The 19,239-nt window shown below is 38.3% G+C and overlaps 1 protein-coding gene across 2 annotated transcripts in view; it reads left to right on the plus strand.

Moving 5' to 3' along the window:
- Positions 1-2,284: 2,284 nt before the first annotated feature.
- Positions 2,285-19,239, plus strand: part of usp33 (ubiquitin specific peptidase 33) — a 31,923-nt gene continuing 14,968 nt past the window's right edge. For both annotated transcript variants that reach the window (XM_023294695.3, XM_035941168.2), the window contains exons 1-7: positions 2,285-2,445; positions 8,179-8,277; positions 8,383-8,436; positions 8,560-8,622; positions 12,701-12,850; positions 13,039-13,147; positions 17,257-17,326. In XM_023294695.3, coding sequence (XP_023150463.1) covers positions 8,194-8,277; positions 8,383-8,436; positions 8,560-8,622; positions 12,701-12,850; positions 13,039-13,147; positions 17,257-17,326 — 530 coding nt within the window. In that variant the 5' untranslated portion in view covers positions 2,285-2,445; positions 8,179-8,193. The remainder of the gene's footprint in view (positions 2,446-8,178; positions 8,278-8,382; positions 8,437-8,559; positions 8,623-12,700; positions 12,851-13,038; positions 13,148-17,256; positions 17,327-19,239) is intronic.

The following is a 19,239-nucleotide window of genomic DNA, read 5'->3' on the forward strand; positions in this document are numbered from 1 at the left end:
TTCTCTGTCAAACAGGCTGTTATTTAAAAAAATTATAATTATAATTCTTTACTGTAATTTCTCTCCTGTTTTCCTCTCTTCTACCATCTTTGCTGTCAAATGCAGAACTAAATAAATGTTAATATTGCTACAAAGCAAAGGGAAGTCCAGGTTATTGACAGCACATTTAAAGCAACAACTGTTGTACTAAAATGCTTCTTCATTATAAAATAGGACTCGTATTGTAAATTAACCAGTTTAAAAACTTGGGATAAGACCCTGGAGTGTTATTTATGATGTGAAATTGCCTGAACAGTTAAAATATTAAAGATTAAAACCCTCCAAAAATAATCTCACAGTTTTACCTGAAACAACAATAACCACATTAAAGCATATTATATTTTTTAAATGAACTATAATAAATATTAAAACTAAGACCCTGCAGTGTTTATAATAATAAAAATTAACCTGACTAATTTAGAACTTAAATTACAACCCTATAAAATATCCTCCTAAGCATTTTAAATTTCTTCTAGTTATTTGGAATAAGGAGTAACCAATAAATATAATAATTGGAAAATATCTAATATCTAATTATTATGTTTATTATATTAATATTAATATTATATTAATGCTGTCATAACTATTATTGTTGTTATTTTTAGCATTATTGTTGATATGATTTCATAATCATCATTATTATGAACAATATTTATTTTTTTTGTTTGTTTTTTTTAAGTGACACCAGGTCTTAAGAGGTTAAACATAAAAACCCAGTAAATCTAAAGGATTCCTTGGATCCCATATGAGCAAGCTTTGTTTTTATTATAACTGTTTTTATGTGTATTGTTGCATGCATTACCTCACAAAACATGTCTGATTGCATGGGATTTATTATGTATTTTCCATATAAAATGTGATATATTGCCAAAAAAGAAATATCTGCCATGGTTATCTCAGTTTAATAAAAAGAACACAATCAAAACTATTTCTGAATCAGCTCATTTTATTATTGTTTAGCTAATTATAAGGTGGTTGTTATTAAATTCAGACGATTATTTAGTTGACATTTCAGTGATATCCAGTCATTTTTTATTAATAAGTGATTGTTTCCATAATAAATAATTATGGAATTTGTAAAGACATGATCATAATGAACATAAAAACTTTAGTTTTTTACTTTTAACATAAATGTATGCAAGATATATCCCATGGACATCAAAAGTCCCTCAATTTTATATTTACCTATACTGACAATTTTCTTGTCATTTTGGACAAGTTTCTTGTCAATTTCAACAAATTTTATGTCAGCTTGGATCATTTCTCATTATTTTGGATCTTTTTTTGTGTCTTTGGGATCATTTTTGAGTCATTTAGGAGAGATTTCATGTCATTCTGGACTAATTTTCCGTAATTTTGGATCATTTTTGAGTCATTTTGTACAATTTGAGTCATTCTGTCCAATTTTCTTGTGGTTTTGGACAATTTTCTTGTCATTTTCAACAAATTTTTATGTCAGCTTGGATCTTTTCTGATCATTTTGGATCTTTTTTGTGTCTTTGGGATAATTTTTGAGTCATTTAGGACAAATTTCATGTGGACTAATTTTTCATAATTATGCATCATTTTCAAGTCATTCTGGACGAGTCACTATATAATTGCAGGACTTTTGTATCATAATTGACATTTAGTAATTTTTTCTTAATAAGCGATTGTTTCCATAATAAATATTTACGGAATTTGTCAAGGCATGATCATTATTATTATTATTATTATTATTATTATTATTATTATTATTATTATTATTATTATTATTATTATTATTATTATTATTATTATTATTATTATTATTATTATTATTATTTTACTTGTAATAAAAATGTATGCAAGATATACCCCATGGACTTCAAAAGTCCCGCAGTTATAAATTGATCCAGTAATTTTCTGTCAGCTTCACAAAGCCCGCTAGATGGCGCTTGGGATGGGTTTACTGTCCAGTGTATTGTGTTTAATTATCATCAGGCGACTGTTTTCACGTTTTACAGCTCACTCATCTTTAATTACTGAGCATCATGATGACTCTGCAGATGTTATTATGCTGAGTTCATATCAGACAAACATCTGCACGTTTTGCTCTGTGTGTTATGTTAATGATTTGTAACGCAGGGTAATTAACATTTATTTATGTTGCGCTTATGGGGACACTATGCAGATGTTCTGGTGATCCAGTTTTGAACAGATGAAGAATCAGACGTGGTGTTTCGGAGGATAGGGAGGGTTGATGTGCGACCCGGAAAAGGGGCGGAGTCAGCTGTAACGTTAGCAACCACGCTGAGCGACTGAAACGGTGAATGGTGAAGGATTGTCTTCTGAAATATGTCCACAAATACTCTCTGAATCTCTGGCTCTGACGCGTCCGGCCCACTTGCATCTATCAGAGAAGCGGTATTTCTCCTTATCGAGCAGGTAAGCAGAGGTGCTGAGGTTATTTTTATATTTTTGCGGCTATTTCGGTGAAGTCTCTGTGGGATCGTCGCTGATCGGGTAGCGTTAGCTGGTTAGCATTAGCTAGCAGTACCCTACTAGCGATGATGGCTATCGGGAGCAAAACATCTCATCTTAGGATTCGTTTGTGTTGCTGAAAACGTCTGTGGTTTGTCGTTTGAGCTGGTGGGAGTGTTTCTGGCTGGCTGTAAAAGTAAAACCGTAACTGGATGATGAATTATTGCCAGCAGGCTAATGCTAACAGCGGAAGATGGCTAGTCAGGCTGTCAACGCCTCGTCTGCTTCTGACAGCTCAATTTGAGGAACAGTGGACGAGAACAAGGCCACACACACGTCTACAAGGTGCTCTGTCTTTATTACAACACAGTAAGCTTACTTTTTAGCTTAAACCCTTCCCATGAAGAGTTATTTGCTAGTTTAAAAATCGGCACCCTGCTCCTAGCTAACATTGGCTGCCAGGTAACGTAGCTACGGTTTGGGCATAATGGCTAATGCTACATTAGGTTTCTGTTAGGGGGACCAAACGTCCTGTTTTTATGTCCTGTCCTGGCCGTCCTGGTTGTTTCTTTATGAAGTGATGAAAATGTCCTGGTTTTCATTGTTTTTCATTCGGCCACTAAATTGACCTGAAACTAACAAATATTTTTTATGAGTTAGTTTTTGTAACTGTGTGAGAGCTATTTTTGTTAAAGATGGATTGCTAATATAGCAGAGGTATTTTGTAGTTTGTTTTCTAATGCAGAAGAGACGTTATTTCTATCATTATTTCAGTTGTTATTTTTGAAACTTGTCATACTAAACATGCTTCTCATCATCAGTATTTTACAGTTTATCATCTAAGTTCACTAAGGACGTCTGGCAGCTGGTTTCATTTGCTCTGTCTGATCCGGGTCAACGCCCCACCCCGGCTCCAGGTCCTCCTTTGTGCAGGTTTTTAATATCCTGGAGTGTGATTGTGAGACAGTGAGAGTGTGAGGATGGGTGGTGGTGATGGTGAAAGAGTCAGCACAGATCTTCCCTCCATCGCTGGAGGCCTGACAGTTGAAATCACCGGCTAATTAGATTTTCCTGGTGTCTACTACAAGCTGTCACTGTTTACAGTTACTGTTTGTCTCACTTGACCTATTGAAGGGAATCCTCCAAAGTTCAGGTCAATTATAGGAGCCTGGTGAGATAAATAGACGTACATTCGGCCTTGTCTCCTTTATCAGTTTGTTTATTTATATCAGAGGTGTCCAACATGCGGCCCGCGGGTGAAAAGCGGTCCTCCAGAGGGTCCAATCCGGCCCTCAAAGTGTAAAACTTCCAGAGAAGACATCAATTGCAGATTGTAAATTATTAAAACTATAAATTTAAAATCATTTCTAGACCATGACAAGTTGTTTTGATCAGAAAATAAAATACTAGTTTGTTCATTGTTCTTTTGTCGTTTTGTGTCTCATTTTTCTATTTTGTCTTGTTTTTTGTCTTTTTTTGTCTGACTTTTGTCATTTGTCTATTTTTATGTCGTTTTGTTTCTCATTTTTGTTGTTTTGTGGGGGGTTTTTGTCTCGTGTGTGTTGTTAGTCTATTTTTTGGTTGTTTTGTTTCTTTCTCTTGGAATTTTTTGTCTCTTTTTTGGTCATTTGGCCATTTTTTTGCCGCTTTATAACTTTTGTCAAATTTTTTGTCTCTTGTTTTGTGTCATTTGTCTCGCGCTTTTGTTGTTTTGTTTCTCATTTTTGGTCTCATTTGTTTATTTTTTGTCTCGCTTTTATTGTTTGTCCATTTCTTGGTCGCTTTGTAACTTTTTTTGTCTCTTTTTTGTCTTGTTTCGAGTCATTTGTCTCATTTCTGTCATTCTGTGTCTCGTTTTAGTCATTTTATGTCTCATTTTTGTAATATTTTGTCTTATTTTTGTTGGGTTGTTTTGTCTTATTTTGCCTGACTTTTTTTGTTTTGATCATAAAGTAAAATCCTCTATGGTTCAGTTCCAGATGACTAAATGTTGTGTTCCTTTGTAGACACTCTGTGATCTGGAAGTTGTAATGTGGGAATGATAAACTGAGGCTGAATATTGTTGAAATGTTTTTTTTTCTTAAGAAAATTCAGGTTGTTCATAATGTTTTGTAAAATGATAACTCCTTAAAGGTGAACATTTTCAGAATGTACTTTCTTGCACGAAAACAAAGGAAGTATTTGGGGTTTACAAATTATTGTCCTGTGATTTTACTGGTCACTTGAGATCAAACGGGCCTGAACTAAGAAGAGTTTGACATCCCTGATTTATATGGATTATTAGGGGAACTAGTGCGATAACAGATTATTAAATGGACTTGGAGATCGTATTGATGAGGTGAGAAAGCAGGCGTATTGACTTTTGCAAGACTGAACATGAACATAATTGAGCATCTGCTGCTTCTTCCTGTGTTTCTGACTTGTTGTTGGGATACAGGGTGCCTCCTCATAGTTGCATTAAAGAGTAATTTTATCGACTTGTGGCTGCAAACAAGCAGCACTCATAGACTCGAGCATAAAATGAAATAATCACTTTCTTCACCACGAGCACAGTGACGTCTCAAGTGTTCTCAACTGGCAAACGACAAAGGCTGCAACCTGAGACATACGAGGCTTATATCCTAAGGCTGTAATTCAGTTTGATATATTTGATCAGATTGAAACAGTCAGATGTTGCTTACTCTGTCCCCTTGGTCGATGTAAACTCCGTGCTTCAGGCGTGCATGTTGTGGTTTGACTGACACCAGGCTCACTGCTGAATAGCCGCACCTTGGATGGACATATTGCAACACCATCAGTGTGTACAAGATGCACATATTTCAGTGTCGTTACAGATTCACTCATGTGCTAATGCTCCCTACACATATTTTACCTCTATTACGGTACGACTATCAAAAAATTCTATCATAAATTGCCATATTTATCAGACTCTTCACCCCAGTAAGTTCAGAGCGAGTTCTTCCTCATATATAAGCCAAAGCTGTGCATCCTGTCCACGCTGTGACGCTCCAGGCAGGACGTTTTTACCATCGTTGGTGTGGTTTAAATGTGCTGAAATGCATGCGACACAACAACTGGTTTCTGCTCTCGTAATGCCACTGATAGCTGAACATTCCTAGAAAACCTGAATGCTAGTGTTCAACAGAAACACAGACTTTGCAGCCTCACTAGGGGAAACAGTGGCTAAGCGTTCGATGATCTGCTGTCTTGCAGCATAGAGGCATATTTTCATTACTAGTTCTAGATATGAAGAGGTAGAGAAAGTTATTTAAAAGAAGAGATAATCTTAAAGTCATTATCTATCTATCCATCCATCCATCTAGATTTTTCTTCAGAGGTGCTTTGCTTTTTGCCAGATATCCTTGTTCCCTGAGCGGATGTCTTAAAGCTGCGACCCAAACATCGGCGGTCTGTCACTTAGAAGAAGTGTGATTCCTGCTCACAGTAGGACGTTTTTTAGTTTTCTGATGCAACACTTCTGTCTTTGGATAGGCAGACCCTCCATGTCCTCTGTGGCCTCCTGAGTCGGTGCAGAGCTGCTGGTTTGTGGGGGTTGGATGAGATTGTGGCCGGATAACAGAATGTTTTGGTGGCTTCTTATTGTCCTCCTACACAGAAAAATAGAGCAGTGGTTCTTCATGTTGTGTCGTACTAATTCTGCATAAATTAAGATCATGCAGAATGAACTTTCAGCATGGGTAATAATACGATGCTGAAGGTTAGGAATGGTTTTCCTCATTCAGAATGGTTATAACATTCAGTGTATAATGGGAGTTTTAATTACTTCTACTGAAGAATCAATAATTATAGCCTCTTACAGCGGCACATAGAAAGACGCAACAGGAATAAACCTCTTGACCCCCACTACAGGGACTAGGGATTACAGATGGGATACAGTTGAAAGTCAGAAATGGTAAGAGGATAAGAAGAGGCTTACCAGAAAGTAAGCCTCATAATATTGTGTACATCCAGCAGACAGAGTAGAAAATAAGCTTCCAGCCGGAGCTAATTAGTACATTAAAATCATGGGTTTGTGTCTTTAATTCATGCGCATTTCTGCATTTCCTTTCTGCAGACATTTGATTCCTGCCTCCACTCATTTGCCACTTGGCCAGTTTTTGCTTTTTTCCATTTGACCGCCAGTAATGGAAATGGGGTGTGACCGTGGAATTCATGCTCTGCATTAGTGATTTGACTTTCACATTCATCTGTGTTCATACCATTCCAAACACCAGATATTTTCATTAGTTTTAGGCCTACTTGAGTAGAAGAAGCGTCTGCACACGTAGCAGACAGTGATCAGAACCTGGGTTGTATATTTACACACCGCACAGTTTCAGTTTCTGTTAGACAAATGGAAAATGCAAAACAATATTATGATCAAATAAGGATTTTAAAATTAATAATGTGTGTAAAATTACAGCAGCAAAGAGGAAAATGCAAATATTTCAGAAAAGAATATGCATAAGTAAATAGTTCTTTTATATGTGGATATTCAGCTGGTTGACATTTATCTGGATGTAGAAAATAACAAAGATATTAGATTCTTTAATGAGTCGAAAAAGTAATATTGTTCTACAGATTGGTCTTTAAGTAGATAAATACTGATATTCCTTGTAGCTTCCTGTTATACTCACTATTTATTTACAAGTTACTGTCACAGAGAATAAAAGGAAGAAAAATGAACCAGAAAATGTTCACATTTAAGAAGCTGCAATCACAGAATTTAGAATTTTTCTTTTTTTTAAATAAATGCTAAAATTGATAAAGCCCCGTTGTGCATCAAATAAATGAAAATAAACATTCTGTATGTTAAGTAAAACTAAATGCAGTGAAGAAAACTGACTCAAAACTTCAAAAAATGTAGAAAAAAACAAAAAAAAAAATCACATTTAAGAAACTCAAACCATCAATAAAATACTTAAAAATGACATATTTCTTTATTTGATTATATTTTATGGTGCTTTTTTTAAGTATATTTAATACTTTAATGTGTTTTTATACAGATTTAAGTTCTTTTACTGGTATTTTATCTGCTTCATTTGTCAGATTTTGTGGGGTTTGTTGATGTTTCTGGGTATATTTGTGTTTCTCAGAAATAGGACAGTAGCTGTTCTGGTTTCTGATTCCATGGTACCAGGTCAACATGCTGTACCTGCAGTTACAGTACGTGCATGTGAAGACACCCGTGACCCTCCACTCCAGCAGAAGTAGAATTCATATCTGTGATGAAGCTCCTGACCCACATTTCTGAGCCCGGATCAGAGCAGGCCGTCTTCCACCGGTTCTTTCCATCATTTGGGTGCTATTTTTAGGAGATTTGAAGCAACTTGTTCTGCGTTTTTCTGCTTTGTCAGCAGTACAATCATTTCTAGTGCCGGCATGCAGACGCCGCTGGTTGAACATGAGTTATGTTTCATGTTTTACTGCTTGGCGTGTCAGTGACTGATAATAATGATAATGGGAGGAATTTTTCAGTCATGCAGACACGGAAGAACTTCTGTTGTATAACTGTAGTCTGACTGTTGAACTTTTTCTTCGGTGCTGTGAATTTATTTCCCGTTACACCGTCCTGTATCAGATGTGGGGCTGATAAACCTTCTTTGGGTTTATATTTGGCATTTCTTTATTAGTCACCCAATTTACAATGCAGTTTTTCCACATCACTGAATGTTTTCTTTCTGTTTTACCTTTCAGAGCGGTGGGAGAGTGATGCCGCCGGCCACCAGCTGTGACTGCCCCCACCTGGACTGCGTGGGGGAGATCACTAAAGAGGAACTCATTCAGAAATCCCATGTGAGTAACCCTGCCCACTCCCCTCTTTTAATAAAGTTTGATTTCTTTTTTGAATTTCACATCAAAAGAGGTAAATCTAACCGGAGCATCTTCATGTTTTTCTAGGGCCAGTGCCAAGACTGCAAAGTTGGAGGACCAAATTTGTGGGCATGTCTGGAGGTAAGACAATGCTGCCAGTAAAAAAAAAAAAAAAAAAAAAAAATGTTGATCTGTGTGAAATCTTACCTCCTAACACTTTGTTGCTGTTTTTTTTAACACCCTGGTGTTTGTTTTTCTCTATAGGATGGCTGTGCATATGTTGGCTGTGGAGAATCTCACACCGACCACAGCACCGTCCACTCACAGGTGAGACATGACATCTTTAACCCTTCAAAGGGCACCCATTGGAATACTTTGAAATCCAAAATTTCACCCCTAGAGTGTTATTGGAGGACATAAAAAGACTCTTTGTAGCATAAAATCAATCATGCATTTTTGTAGGCAAAAAAACCCAATAACGATATTGACCAATATTACATTTTTATGCCGATACCAGGCTGATGATATCTGTGGTTGATATTATTGGACACCCCTAGAAGTTACCAAATATGATCAGTTGCCCAATGAAGCCAGGAAATAATAGTTAATGACTAGAAAAGAGTCAAAAAGTGACTGAAAGGGACCGAGTCCGGACTATGATGTCCAATTGAAAGTAGAATTAATGAGCAGAGATATCAGTAGAGGAGCTGAGGAGGCACAGATGGCAGACCAGGACAGGAATACCACGACACAATCCCAGGAGCCATGATTTGGAATAACACTAACCCAGCCCTGCTCTTATTTTAACATTTTGTCTTCACGATCAGAGTGTGTGTTTTAGCTTTTGAAGTGCACGCGTTGTTAAAAACCACCAGGCCGACTCTGTGTGCCTACATCTCTACATTCAGTTCGGTTTCAGCAGTGGATCATCCATTATTAATTGGCATTCCTCTGGGAAGTGGGGGAGATTCACCGGTTCTGTCGGCTCCATGGTTACAGTATCTATCCCTCTTACTCAGCCGTCGGTCTTCTCGCTGTTGACTCAGGCTTTTCCTGCAGCACTCCAGGCTAAGTGGGATTAGAAGGAGTGATAAAGGATGTGAGTCAAACATGCAATTTGCTCTATTAGAACCTAAATCAAATGCTCAGAGCTTTATGCAGAAGAGGCCTGAGCTCTAAACCCAGAGGTAAGACCAATATCAGATACAGACTGTAATACTAGCCGGCCGCTTTCACATGAAATAGAACTCATGAATTTGATATTCATTCTCTATCTGGGACATCTGTCTGCAGCTTTCCATCTGCTTTTTGTGTTTTTTTTTTAAAGCAGAAACCATCTTTAAATCTTGTAAGAATGGCAACCATGCTTAATTAGTGCTCTGGAGGCCCTGAGGGGATGTAAACATTTTAATCTCTTCACTATGCAGGAGGAGAATCTGCTGCTGGTTTACTTCAGATGAGAATGAGTTCCTCTGCTAGTCAAATGACACTGGGAGTAAATATGAGTCACTCATTCAGAGAGTTGAGGATTAAATTTACAGCTAAATCAGCTAATTTCAGAAGTTGAAGCTCCACTTCTAATACAAAACGGGAGACATAATTACATTTCAGACATCATTATGCACCAAAAAGGACTTTTGAAACAAAACTGGAAATCCTTCTGCACATTGTGGATAAACCATTTAAGTCTTGCATTTGCTTTTGCGCTACTTGTACTAAAATAGCCACTTTTTGTTTGTGAAATACTGCAGATAGGAGAAGAACAGTAGCCGCTGGCGTTCCTTATGTCTTATTGATTCGAGTCAGTAATGTCTTGAAGGCAGAGAGCTGGAGATGAGTAGAATAGACTCGACAGCTGAGTGTTTTATTTCACAGACTAAACCAGACCCAACCTGCTCCAGATCACACAGAGGCAGGTGTGAGATGGAAGGCAGCATAAATAGTTACTATATCTGTTGTTGATACGATCACGCAGGTTTTACTGCATCATGTCCTTTTCCTGAGTATTATTCCGGGTGTGTGCTGATGTAAGATTTGTTTTGCTTTAACCTTCGTGTTTGAAAATGTGGAAAAAAAAAAGTTTTCACAGTGAAACCTCTGATGTCCACATTTTCAACATTTTTGGGAAATCTTTGAACATTTTTTGGTGGAAAAAAAAGAAATATTAAAAATGTTTCTTAAGAACATTCACAAAAAAAAATCAACCACAATCCAGCAAATTTCGCTGGATTTTACTGATATATATGGAATCACTTTAGATATTTTTAGGATTTTTTTGAAAGATTTTTAGTAATTTTTTGAAAATATTTACAAGAATTTTCTTGCCAAATTTGGGGGATTTTTTATTTTTTATTTTTTTTAAATAAAACTTTTCAGGGAAACTGTTAAGGAATTATTGGAATTTTTTTCCTGAAGGTTTTGCAAATTTTCAGAAATTTGGGGAATTTTTTTGCTGAATTTTTGGATTTTTTCCCGACAAAGAAACAATATTTTTTGGTGCCCGTAAATGCAGACAACAGGAGGGTTAATATAACGCTACAACAGCCTATAGGCCCTGTAAACTCAGCTAGCTATTAATGCTATAAACCGGCTATAAATGATTTAAAACGGGCAGTTTCAGGCTGCTGTGTTGCCCTGCCAGCTGCTCCCTGCCCCTCGCTGTGAAGGCTAATGCAGCCCTGATGAATAATGCAGAGTCTGCTGGTGTTGGGTCTCGTGTCGACCCGCTGGCTGCCGGTGTGTGTTGGAGCAGCAGTGGGTCAGCAGAACTCGGCCATGTTTGCACAGCAGCCCTCATTCTGTCTCCAATCCACCAGAGACGCCCAGCTCTGTCTGAATGCGGCTGCACTTTTTGGGATGCGTCCACAGTTCCGAGCTCTGCAGATGCATGTTTGTGTTTATTTTGCTGTTTAAAATGGGACACTATATATGTATAAATGTACATTACCACGCAAATATGAGAGATTGTAGCAGTCCCATTGGCAGATCAAAAATAAAGAAATTACAAATAACATAAAACTATAACTGAACAAAGACATACAAAATAGAAAAACAAGCAACAAGTGATAACACGTAGTGCACATAACAGACAACACCAAGCAGCAATTCATTAACATTTACACATGATTATATGGGTCAGTATATATAATTGAGAGACTTTTGAAGTCCATGGGATATTTTATCTTACATACATTTTTATGAAAAGTAAAAAAAATAATGTTTTTTATGTTCATTATGATCATGTCTTTACAAATTCTATAATTATTTATTCCGGAAACAATCAATTATTAGTAAAAAATGGCTGGATATCACTAAAATGTCAACTGTGATACAAAAAGTCCCACAATTATACACTGACCTGTCCAGAATGACTTGGAAATTATCCATAATTATGGAAAATTAGTCCAGAATGACATGAAATTTGTACTAAATGACTCGAAAATTATCCCAAAGACACAACAATGATCCAAAAAGACTACAATCCAAGCTGACATAAAACTTGTGGAAAGTGGCAAGAAACTTGTCCAAAATGACTCAAAAATTGTCCAGAATGATCCGTAATTAAGGAAAATTAATCCAGAATGACATGAAATTTGTCCAAAATGACTTGAAAATTAGGTTTACTGCAATATCTTTATAAATAATTTTCAATTTCAATTTTACTCAATTGCATCTATAATATTTTGATGAATCTTTCTCTAAAAATGCCATGTGGTGTTTGGTTATAGGTGGTCATGTTGATTTTAGGCCTGAAAACAGCAAAAATGTCAACTATGATACAAAAAGTCACACAATTGTGTATTGACCCATCTTGCAAATGTCTCTTTGTTGCTATTACACATATCCCTCTATCATCATTGCACATTGTTATACTACACTTACCCCTGTGTCACTGTAACACAAGATTCCACTACATATATCCCTCTGACACTAGTACATAAAATTGTGTTGCACATTTCCCATTGTCACTATTACACATAACATTGCACATTTCTCTTAACCACTATTGTCTGTCCCTGTCTACATTACACATAATTACCCTCTACATGTCCCTTTAACACTATTACACATGATTGTGTTGCACAAAGCCCACGTCTACACTTTTAAAACACATTAAACAGAGTCTTCCAGAACCAGCCCCATCAGCGGACAAACAGCACTTATATATAAAGCACTTTGAAATGTCTTGGACATGAGGGGTTCTATTCAAATAAACTCGCCTTGCCTTTAGTCAGTAGACTTCTGCAGAGACACAGTTTAGTTCTATAAGAGCGGCAGCACTCCAGCTGCTGATTGTTGCCACGTGTGTTCAGCTGTTATCGGTTTGACTTGTTTTCCTTTATCTATGCAGCCTGATGCGTCCATTCAACAGAGTTTTTTTTCTCTTTAACAACTTTGTGTGCAGGAGACGAGGCACAACCTCACCGTGAACCTGACCACGCTGCGAGTGTGGTGCTACGCCTGCGGCAAGGAGGTGTTCCTGGAGCGTAAACTAGGTCCTCACTCGCCCCACGCCAACATCAAACCCCTCCCATCGCCACAGAGCACTGGCCAGGTGAGAGTCAAGCTCCTCTCTACAGTTCTCTCACAGCTTGTTGCTGCACTTCATTTATTCTCTGAGCTAGAGAGCAGCTTTAGTGATTAACCTGCAGAACAATGATGAACTCCATCATTGTTAAGTTGTGGTTATTTATTTATGAGATAAGAGTTTCATGGTGAGGTCTGTGTGTCCTGTTGCTCCAGGATAACAGCAGGGCCCCTGGGAGCCCGACCTCTCTGAGAGTGCCCTCTAATGGAGGCTGTGAAGACCTGGACATGGAGACGGAGGAGGAGGACGACCTGCGAGCCAGAGGTGAACATACACAGATGTGGCACAAAGAATTAGATGTTTTTAGTCACGAGTTGCATAATAGAATAGATCTTTATTGTCACTGTTACAGAAAACAATGAAAATCAGTTTAGCACTCTCCGAATAGCAGCATTAGAAATACACTATATAAGGCAATATTAACACACCCTAATAAATAAATACATCCGAAATATAAGAGCAAAATATACAGTGTGGAAATGGTTTGTGGTTATACACCTGCTCTACACATGATATGAATGGCACTGACTCATAAATATTGCACTTGTAGGTATGTGATATTGTCACTCAGGGGGCAGGGAGCAGACATTTGACAGCTTGGGGATAAAAGCTGTTGCTGAGTCTGTTGGTTTTGACTCTGGTTTTTGTGGTGGCGCAATGACGCAGCTCCAACTTTGCTCCTTCTGAATGGAAACACAAACCCGTTCTGGGGCGGCACGAGATTTGAACCAAAAAAGCACTGGCTCTCAACTTTGAACCAACCTAGCACCTGGTGCTCTTTGGCCCCTATAAGTGTCCTGTAGCCTCACCCTGAGGGGAGGGGGGAGAAATGAGAGTGTCCTGGGTGTGAGGGGTCTCTGGTGATTCCCCTGGCCTCCCCTAATGATATGATCATATTATCATACTAAGTTTTTTTTAACCATTATAGACGCTTTTCCACTATCACCTACTTGGCTCGACTGGGTTTAGGTCGTTTTCCATTATTGAGTACCTCATCGTGGGTGGAGTCGTTGTAGCATGGCAGTCTGGAAGTCTCTTAACGTCATTTGTGTGAGACACAAACGCAACACAACAATGGAGGACATGGAGGTGATGGTATAACTGCTGCTCGGTCTACGGCTTTTTGTCAAATTCTAAGTAAGAGAAGAGCAATATGCACCGTCACTGTTGCCAGTTTTAAAAAAAAAAAAAACGCCGGGTTTGGTTTTCATGACAAGTCGCTCTCGTGTGTCGTCACTCCCTGTCCAATCAGTGGCCTGCACTCTGTAGACGTCACATTATCGGCTCCACTCAGCTCACTGGGAACCCCGGCCCAGTAGGTACTAAAATAGTACCTGGTACCAGGTACTACGTCCTGATGGAAAACCTCACAAACGGAGTCGAGCCCAGTAGGTGCTGGTGGAAAAGCGCCATATGACAACACACATATGACAACTACATCAGTATTTATTGTATCCACTCACGTATTGCATTTATTCATACAAAAATTAACATCTTTTACCAGAGATAAGGATGATTGCAGCACCATTCTAGTCGTTTCCACAAACATAAGCTCCTAGGTCAGCAAATGAACTTGGAAATAAAAATCTAAATGTTGAAAATGAAGTAGTTTTAAATTCCTCTCAGCAGCTGAAGTGCTGCTACTGACGACACGCTTTTCATTCCACTGTGCTAATTTTAATAATTAACATCATATACCTTTGAAGTCAGCAAGGTGACAAAAATTTAATTACATTTTATCACCTCTTAATCCAAGTTTGACAAAATTAAAAACGAACACCTCAAACAGAGGGGAGCAGTAATCAGCAGCTGGTTAAGTTCAAAGCAAAGGTTGTGATTGGAATTAAAAAGAGCAATAAATTTTTATGTCAAGGCGCTTTTTAGAGGCCCTGACACGCCGAGCAGACTTCAAAAGAAGGAGGGCTGATGAACACCAACTGATGTGTTACCTCACCCCGTCTCAAGCTGAAAGTTGTACTTGAAGGCACCACAAAGAAAACAGAAACCATCTGAGACATCGTTTGGAAGAAAATAAAGCAGTTAATGATCTGCTCACAACTCAATATGAAACAGTCCCGTCAGCTGTAACTGCTGATTAGGAAAGACGAGAAACAACTGTGTTAGATAAAGACTATAAAAAAATCACACATGGTCTCAGTTTAAGACCAGGGATGTCCGATAATATCAGCCCACCGATATTATTCGGCCGATATTGGCATAAAAATGTAGTTTCGGTCAATATAATCATCAAGTTTTTTTGTCTGTCATGAAGAGAGTGTGAACTGTTGTTTGAGACAATTAAAAAAAATAAATAAATAAATTAAAAAAAAAAAAAAATAAAAAATAAATATATATATATATATATATATATATATATATATATATATATATATTTATATATATTTATTTTTACTGAAGTTATGGAAAAAATGCCACATTTATGCCATATATATATATATATATATATATATATATATATATATATATATATATATATATGGCATAAATGTGGCATTTTTTCCATAACTTCAGTTGAAGTAATTTTCTTATTTTGCTCAGACAATGTTTCCATCTGAAAGCGTTGTTGCATCTGAGAATGCATCCAATGGTGCATCACAATAAGATGAGGCATGATGTGTTAATTCCACCACAGGAGACATGTGATGTTACCTAGAATTAGTTAAATAGCCCACAGATATCGGTATCGGCTGATATCGGAATCAGAAATTGAGAGTTGGACGATATCGGCATATATTGGCAACAAAGCCAATATCGGACATCCCTAGTTGAGACTACAGGCGGCAGTATAGCTCAGTGGGTTGACCAGTGTCTTTGCTCAGTGCTGCCATAGACACAGGCGCTCCAACTAATGGCATATGTTATGTTAAACCTCCTGTGGTGTAGCTCAGGCACTGGCAGCAGTCACTGCTCCAGTTATTTTTGTCACAAATACAGTAACGTACAATCAGGAGGCAAAGTAAATAAGCTTTAAGCACTAATGTCCTCCGCTGAACCGAGTGCAAGGTCAGGGAATTTCAGGATATTCGGTTCCAGCCCTAATTTACACCTGTAAATTAAAGTTTACATACACTTGTAAAGACTTGAATTTCTTTGAGTAACTCTCAATTTCCGATTTAAATTGGCTCAGAGGAATCAGCAGCTGTAGTCAAAAAGTAAAATTGATGTATGTAAATTTTTGACTGAGCAGATTTCATCATTGTTCCAGACAATCTAAAATAAATTTGTGAAAGAAAAAAAAATGCGTGATTGATTTTTTGCTGTAAAGATGCATTTTTTCAATAATTCCATAAGACTCAAGACTGCCAAGATATACGTGATCTTCACAAGCGAATGTAGACTTTTGTATTTCAGGCTCAGGAGTTATACTACCGTGATACTAAATAATCTGCTTTGAAATAATAGAATCGTCACATCTGCAAACAGCAGCTGCTCCTGCTCTGGCATACTTTTGATGATGTCCAAATCTAAACAAATATAAGACACAAAAGCTTATCTTTTTGCTTGATTTGCATCTCTTATTAGCCCATTTGGTCTCTTTGTGCTGGTTTTGCATCTCTTTTTTTGTCTCTTTGCTAGTTTTGCATTGCTTCGTATTCATTTTTAGTCCTTTTGCATGTCTTTTTAGTAATTTTTGTGTCTCTTTGCAGGTTTTATATCTCTTTGTGTTTCTTTCTGCCGGTTTTGAATTTCTTTATAGTCTTTTTTGTGTCTCTTTTTGCTGGTTTTGCATCTCACTTTAGCCTTTTTTTGTGTCGTGTTGATTTAGCATCTCACAGTGTAAACAGCTGAATCTATAGAAGTGTTATACTAAAACATTATGCAGAATTTTTCCTGCTTAGAGGAATTTTTTGTGCTTCCCCCAAAGAGGTTTTAGGATGAGCTGAATGAAAATCAGAGTGATAAAAACTGAGAATGGAGGAAAAAAACCCATTTGTTTTCATCAATGTTGTTAATTGTGGTTTCATTTACTGCAGCATAATAGTCAGAAATAAGAGGAAAATGCACCAACATCACTCAAGCAGGGTTACACACACTCATTGCTTTTACTATGGTCACCCCCCTGAGGCCCGTGTCATCCAGGAAAAACCCTGCAGTGGGAAATATGGTGCCAAAAATCAGAGCGTGATTATACCCCAGACAGAAATAAGACAAAGAATAATAGCAGGAGCGACCGAATCCATTAATATGAACTGTTCTGAATACACCAGGTAGCTGCTCTGTCTGCCACTGCTGTAAAATATTAATTCTCCAGATTGAACAGCTCTAGAAACTTTATATCTGCCGTCAAAATTTACAAGCGTTTGAGGAGAGGCTTGTTTTAATTTCTCTGGTGTGTTTTCTGTCTCCGTCAGGCCTGACAGGACTCAAGAACATCGGCAACACCTGCTACATGAACGCTGCCCTCCAGGCCCTGTCCAACTGGTGAGACCTCGGTTTAGCTGCCTGAACACCCCACATCACTCCATATCACTCCATATCACCCCACATCACCCTACATCACTCCACATCACCCCATATCACCCCACATCACTCCACATCACTCCACATCACCCCACATCACTCCATATCACCCCATATAACCCCGCATCACTCCACATCACCCCACATCACCCCATATCACCCCACATCACTCCATATCACCCCACATTGCCCCATATCGCCCCACATCACTCCATATCACCCCACATCGCCCCACATCACCCCATATCGCCCCATATCGCCCCACATCACCCCACATCACTCCATATCGCCCCACATCACTCCACATCACCCCACATCACCCCATATCACCCCACATCACTCCATATCACCCCACATTGCCCCATATCGCCCCACATCACTCCATATCACCCCACATCGCCCCACATCACCCCATATCACCCCACATCGCCCCATATCGCCCCACATCACCCCACATCACTCCATATCGCCCTACATCACTCCATATCACCCCACATTGCCCCACATCACCCCATATCACCCCACATCACCCCACATCACCCCACTCCACTCCACATCGCCCCATATCACTCCATATCACCCCACATCAGCCCACATTGCCCCACATCACTCCCAATCAACCCACATCATATCACACCACATCACCCCTCTGACTACCTTCTGCTCACTCTTTTAACATGTTTGTTCCCAGTAGCCGGTTGTTGTTTATTTGCTGCCCTCCTCCTTCTAGTTGACAGTGAGAAACGGCCACGGCGGTGCTCATTTGAGAGAGTGACGGCTGAGTGAAAATTTGCTGCACTGCACCATTTGAGATGGCAGACATGGCCTTTTGTAGTTCCCTGTAGGGTCTACTGGCACAATTTAGCACCAACTCTTTCTCTACTTTTCTTCTGTTACTTCTCCTCCTTTCCTACTATGTCTTTTTATGTCTCCCTTTACAGTTTCTCCTCCCTTGTGCCACATCTTTCATTGTTTTCTGAAGTGCCCATCTTTCTGCTTCACTGTTTATGTTCAATTGTTAGTGTTAGTGTGGTCATTTAAACTGGAGCTCTGCAGCAGAGCTCGAAGACGTCTTTGTTGCTCTACCTTTTTCTTTTGTTTGTCAATGCGCAGCAAACCCCTGTCCTTCTTTCTGATCCCCTATACCCACGGGCTGGTAAATTCTTAAATTAAACAGATGATGCCAAGTCTGGATACTAGTCAAAATGGGGAAAGATGTGGGTCAAAATTTGCAATCTAAATCACATTCCAAAAATAGGAGGAAGTGAGTCACGCAGCTGCAGAAGGAGGGACCTTTTTCTGAAACTTTGCTTTGATGTGTGTTTGTGTGCTTCCCTCCGTTACTGTCGGGTCATTATTCACTCCGAAGGACTTCTTGCTTGCCAGGGGAAGAAACACTCCATGCCTCCATGCACCTCCATGCATCTGTGCACTTTTAAACTTTATTTTTATTTTTATTTTTTCTGTTAAAAAATGTTGCCACCCTTGTATATATTGTAAATAAAGCTGCTGTAACAATGTAAATTTCCCCTGGAGTGGGGAGAAATAAAGAACTTTATCTTTATCTTATCTTTATCTTTATTCATTCTGGAGTTTGTCTCTTTCTTGCAAATTCCTGACCATTCTGAATCCATCAAAATAAAATCCCCTCAGCTGTTTTTTTCTTTTTTACTCTGATGTCCTTTAACTCTCGGCTGTGTGAAGAGATTTTATTTGCTTTTTTTGCATTAGGCAGAAGCTCTGGGAACGTGTGATATCACTCTGCAAGTGAAATTCAAATTTAATGAAATGGAATGAATAAAAAATACAGACAGAAGGTGGCATTATGAAGAAATGCCGACCTTAAACCTCTCCAGACCTCCTCTCTCATTAAT

The sequence above is a fragment of the Amphiprion ocellaris genome, chromosome 10 (genome assembly GCF_022539595.1).
Source record: "Amphiprion ocellaris isolate individual 3 ecotype Okinawa chromosome 10, ASM2253959v1, whole genome shotgun sequence".
Taxonomy (NCBI): domain Eukaryota; kingdom Metazoa; phylum Chordata; class Actinopteri; family Pomacentridae; genus Amphiprion; species Amphiprion ocellaris.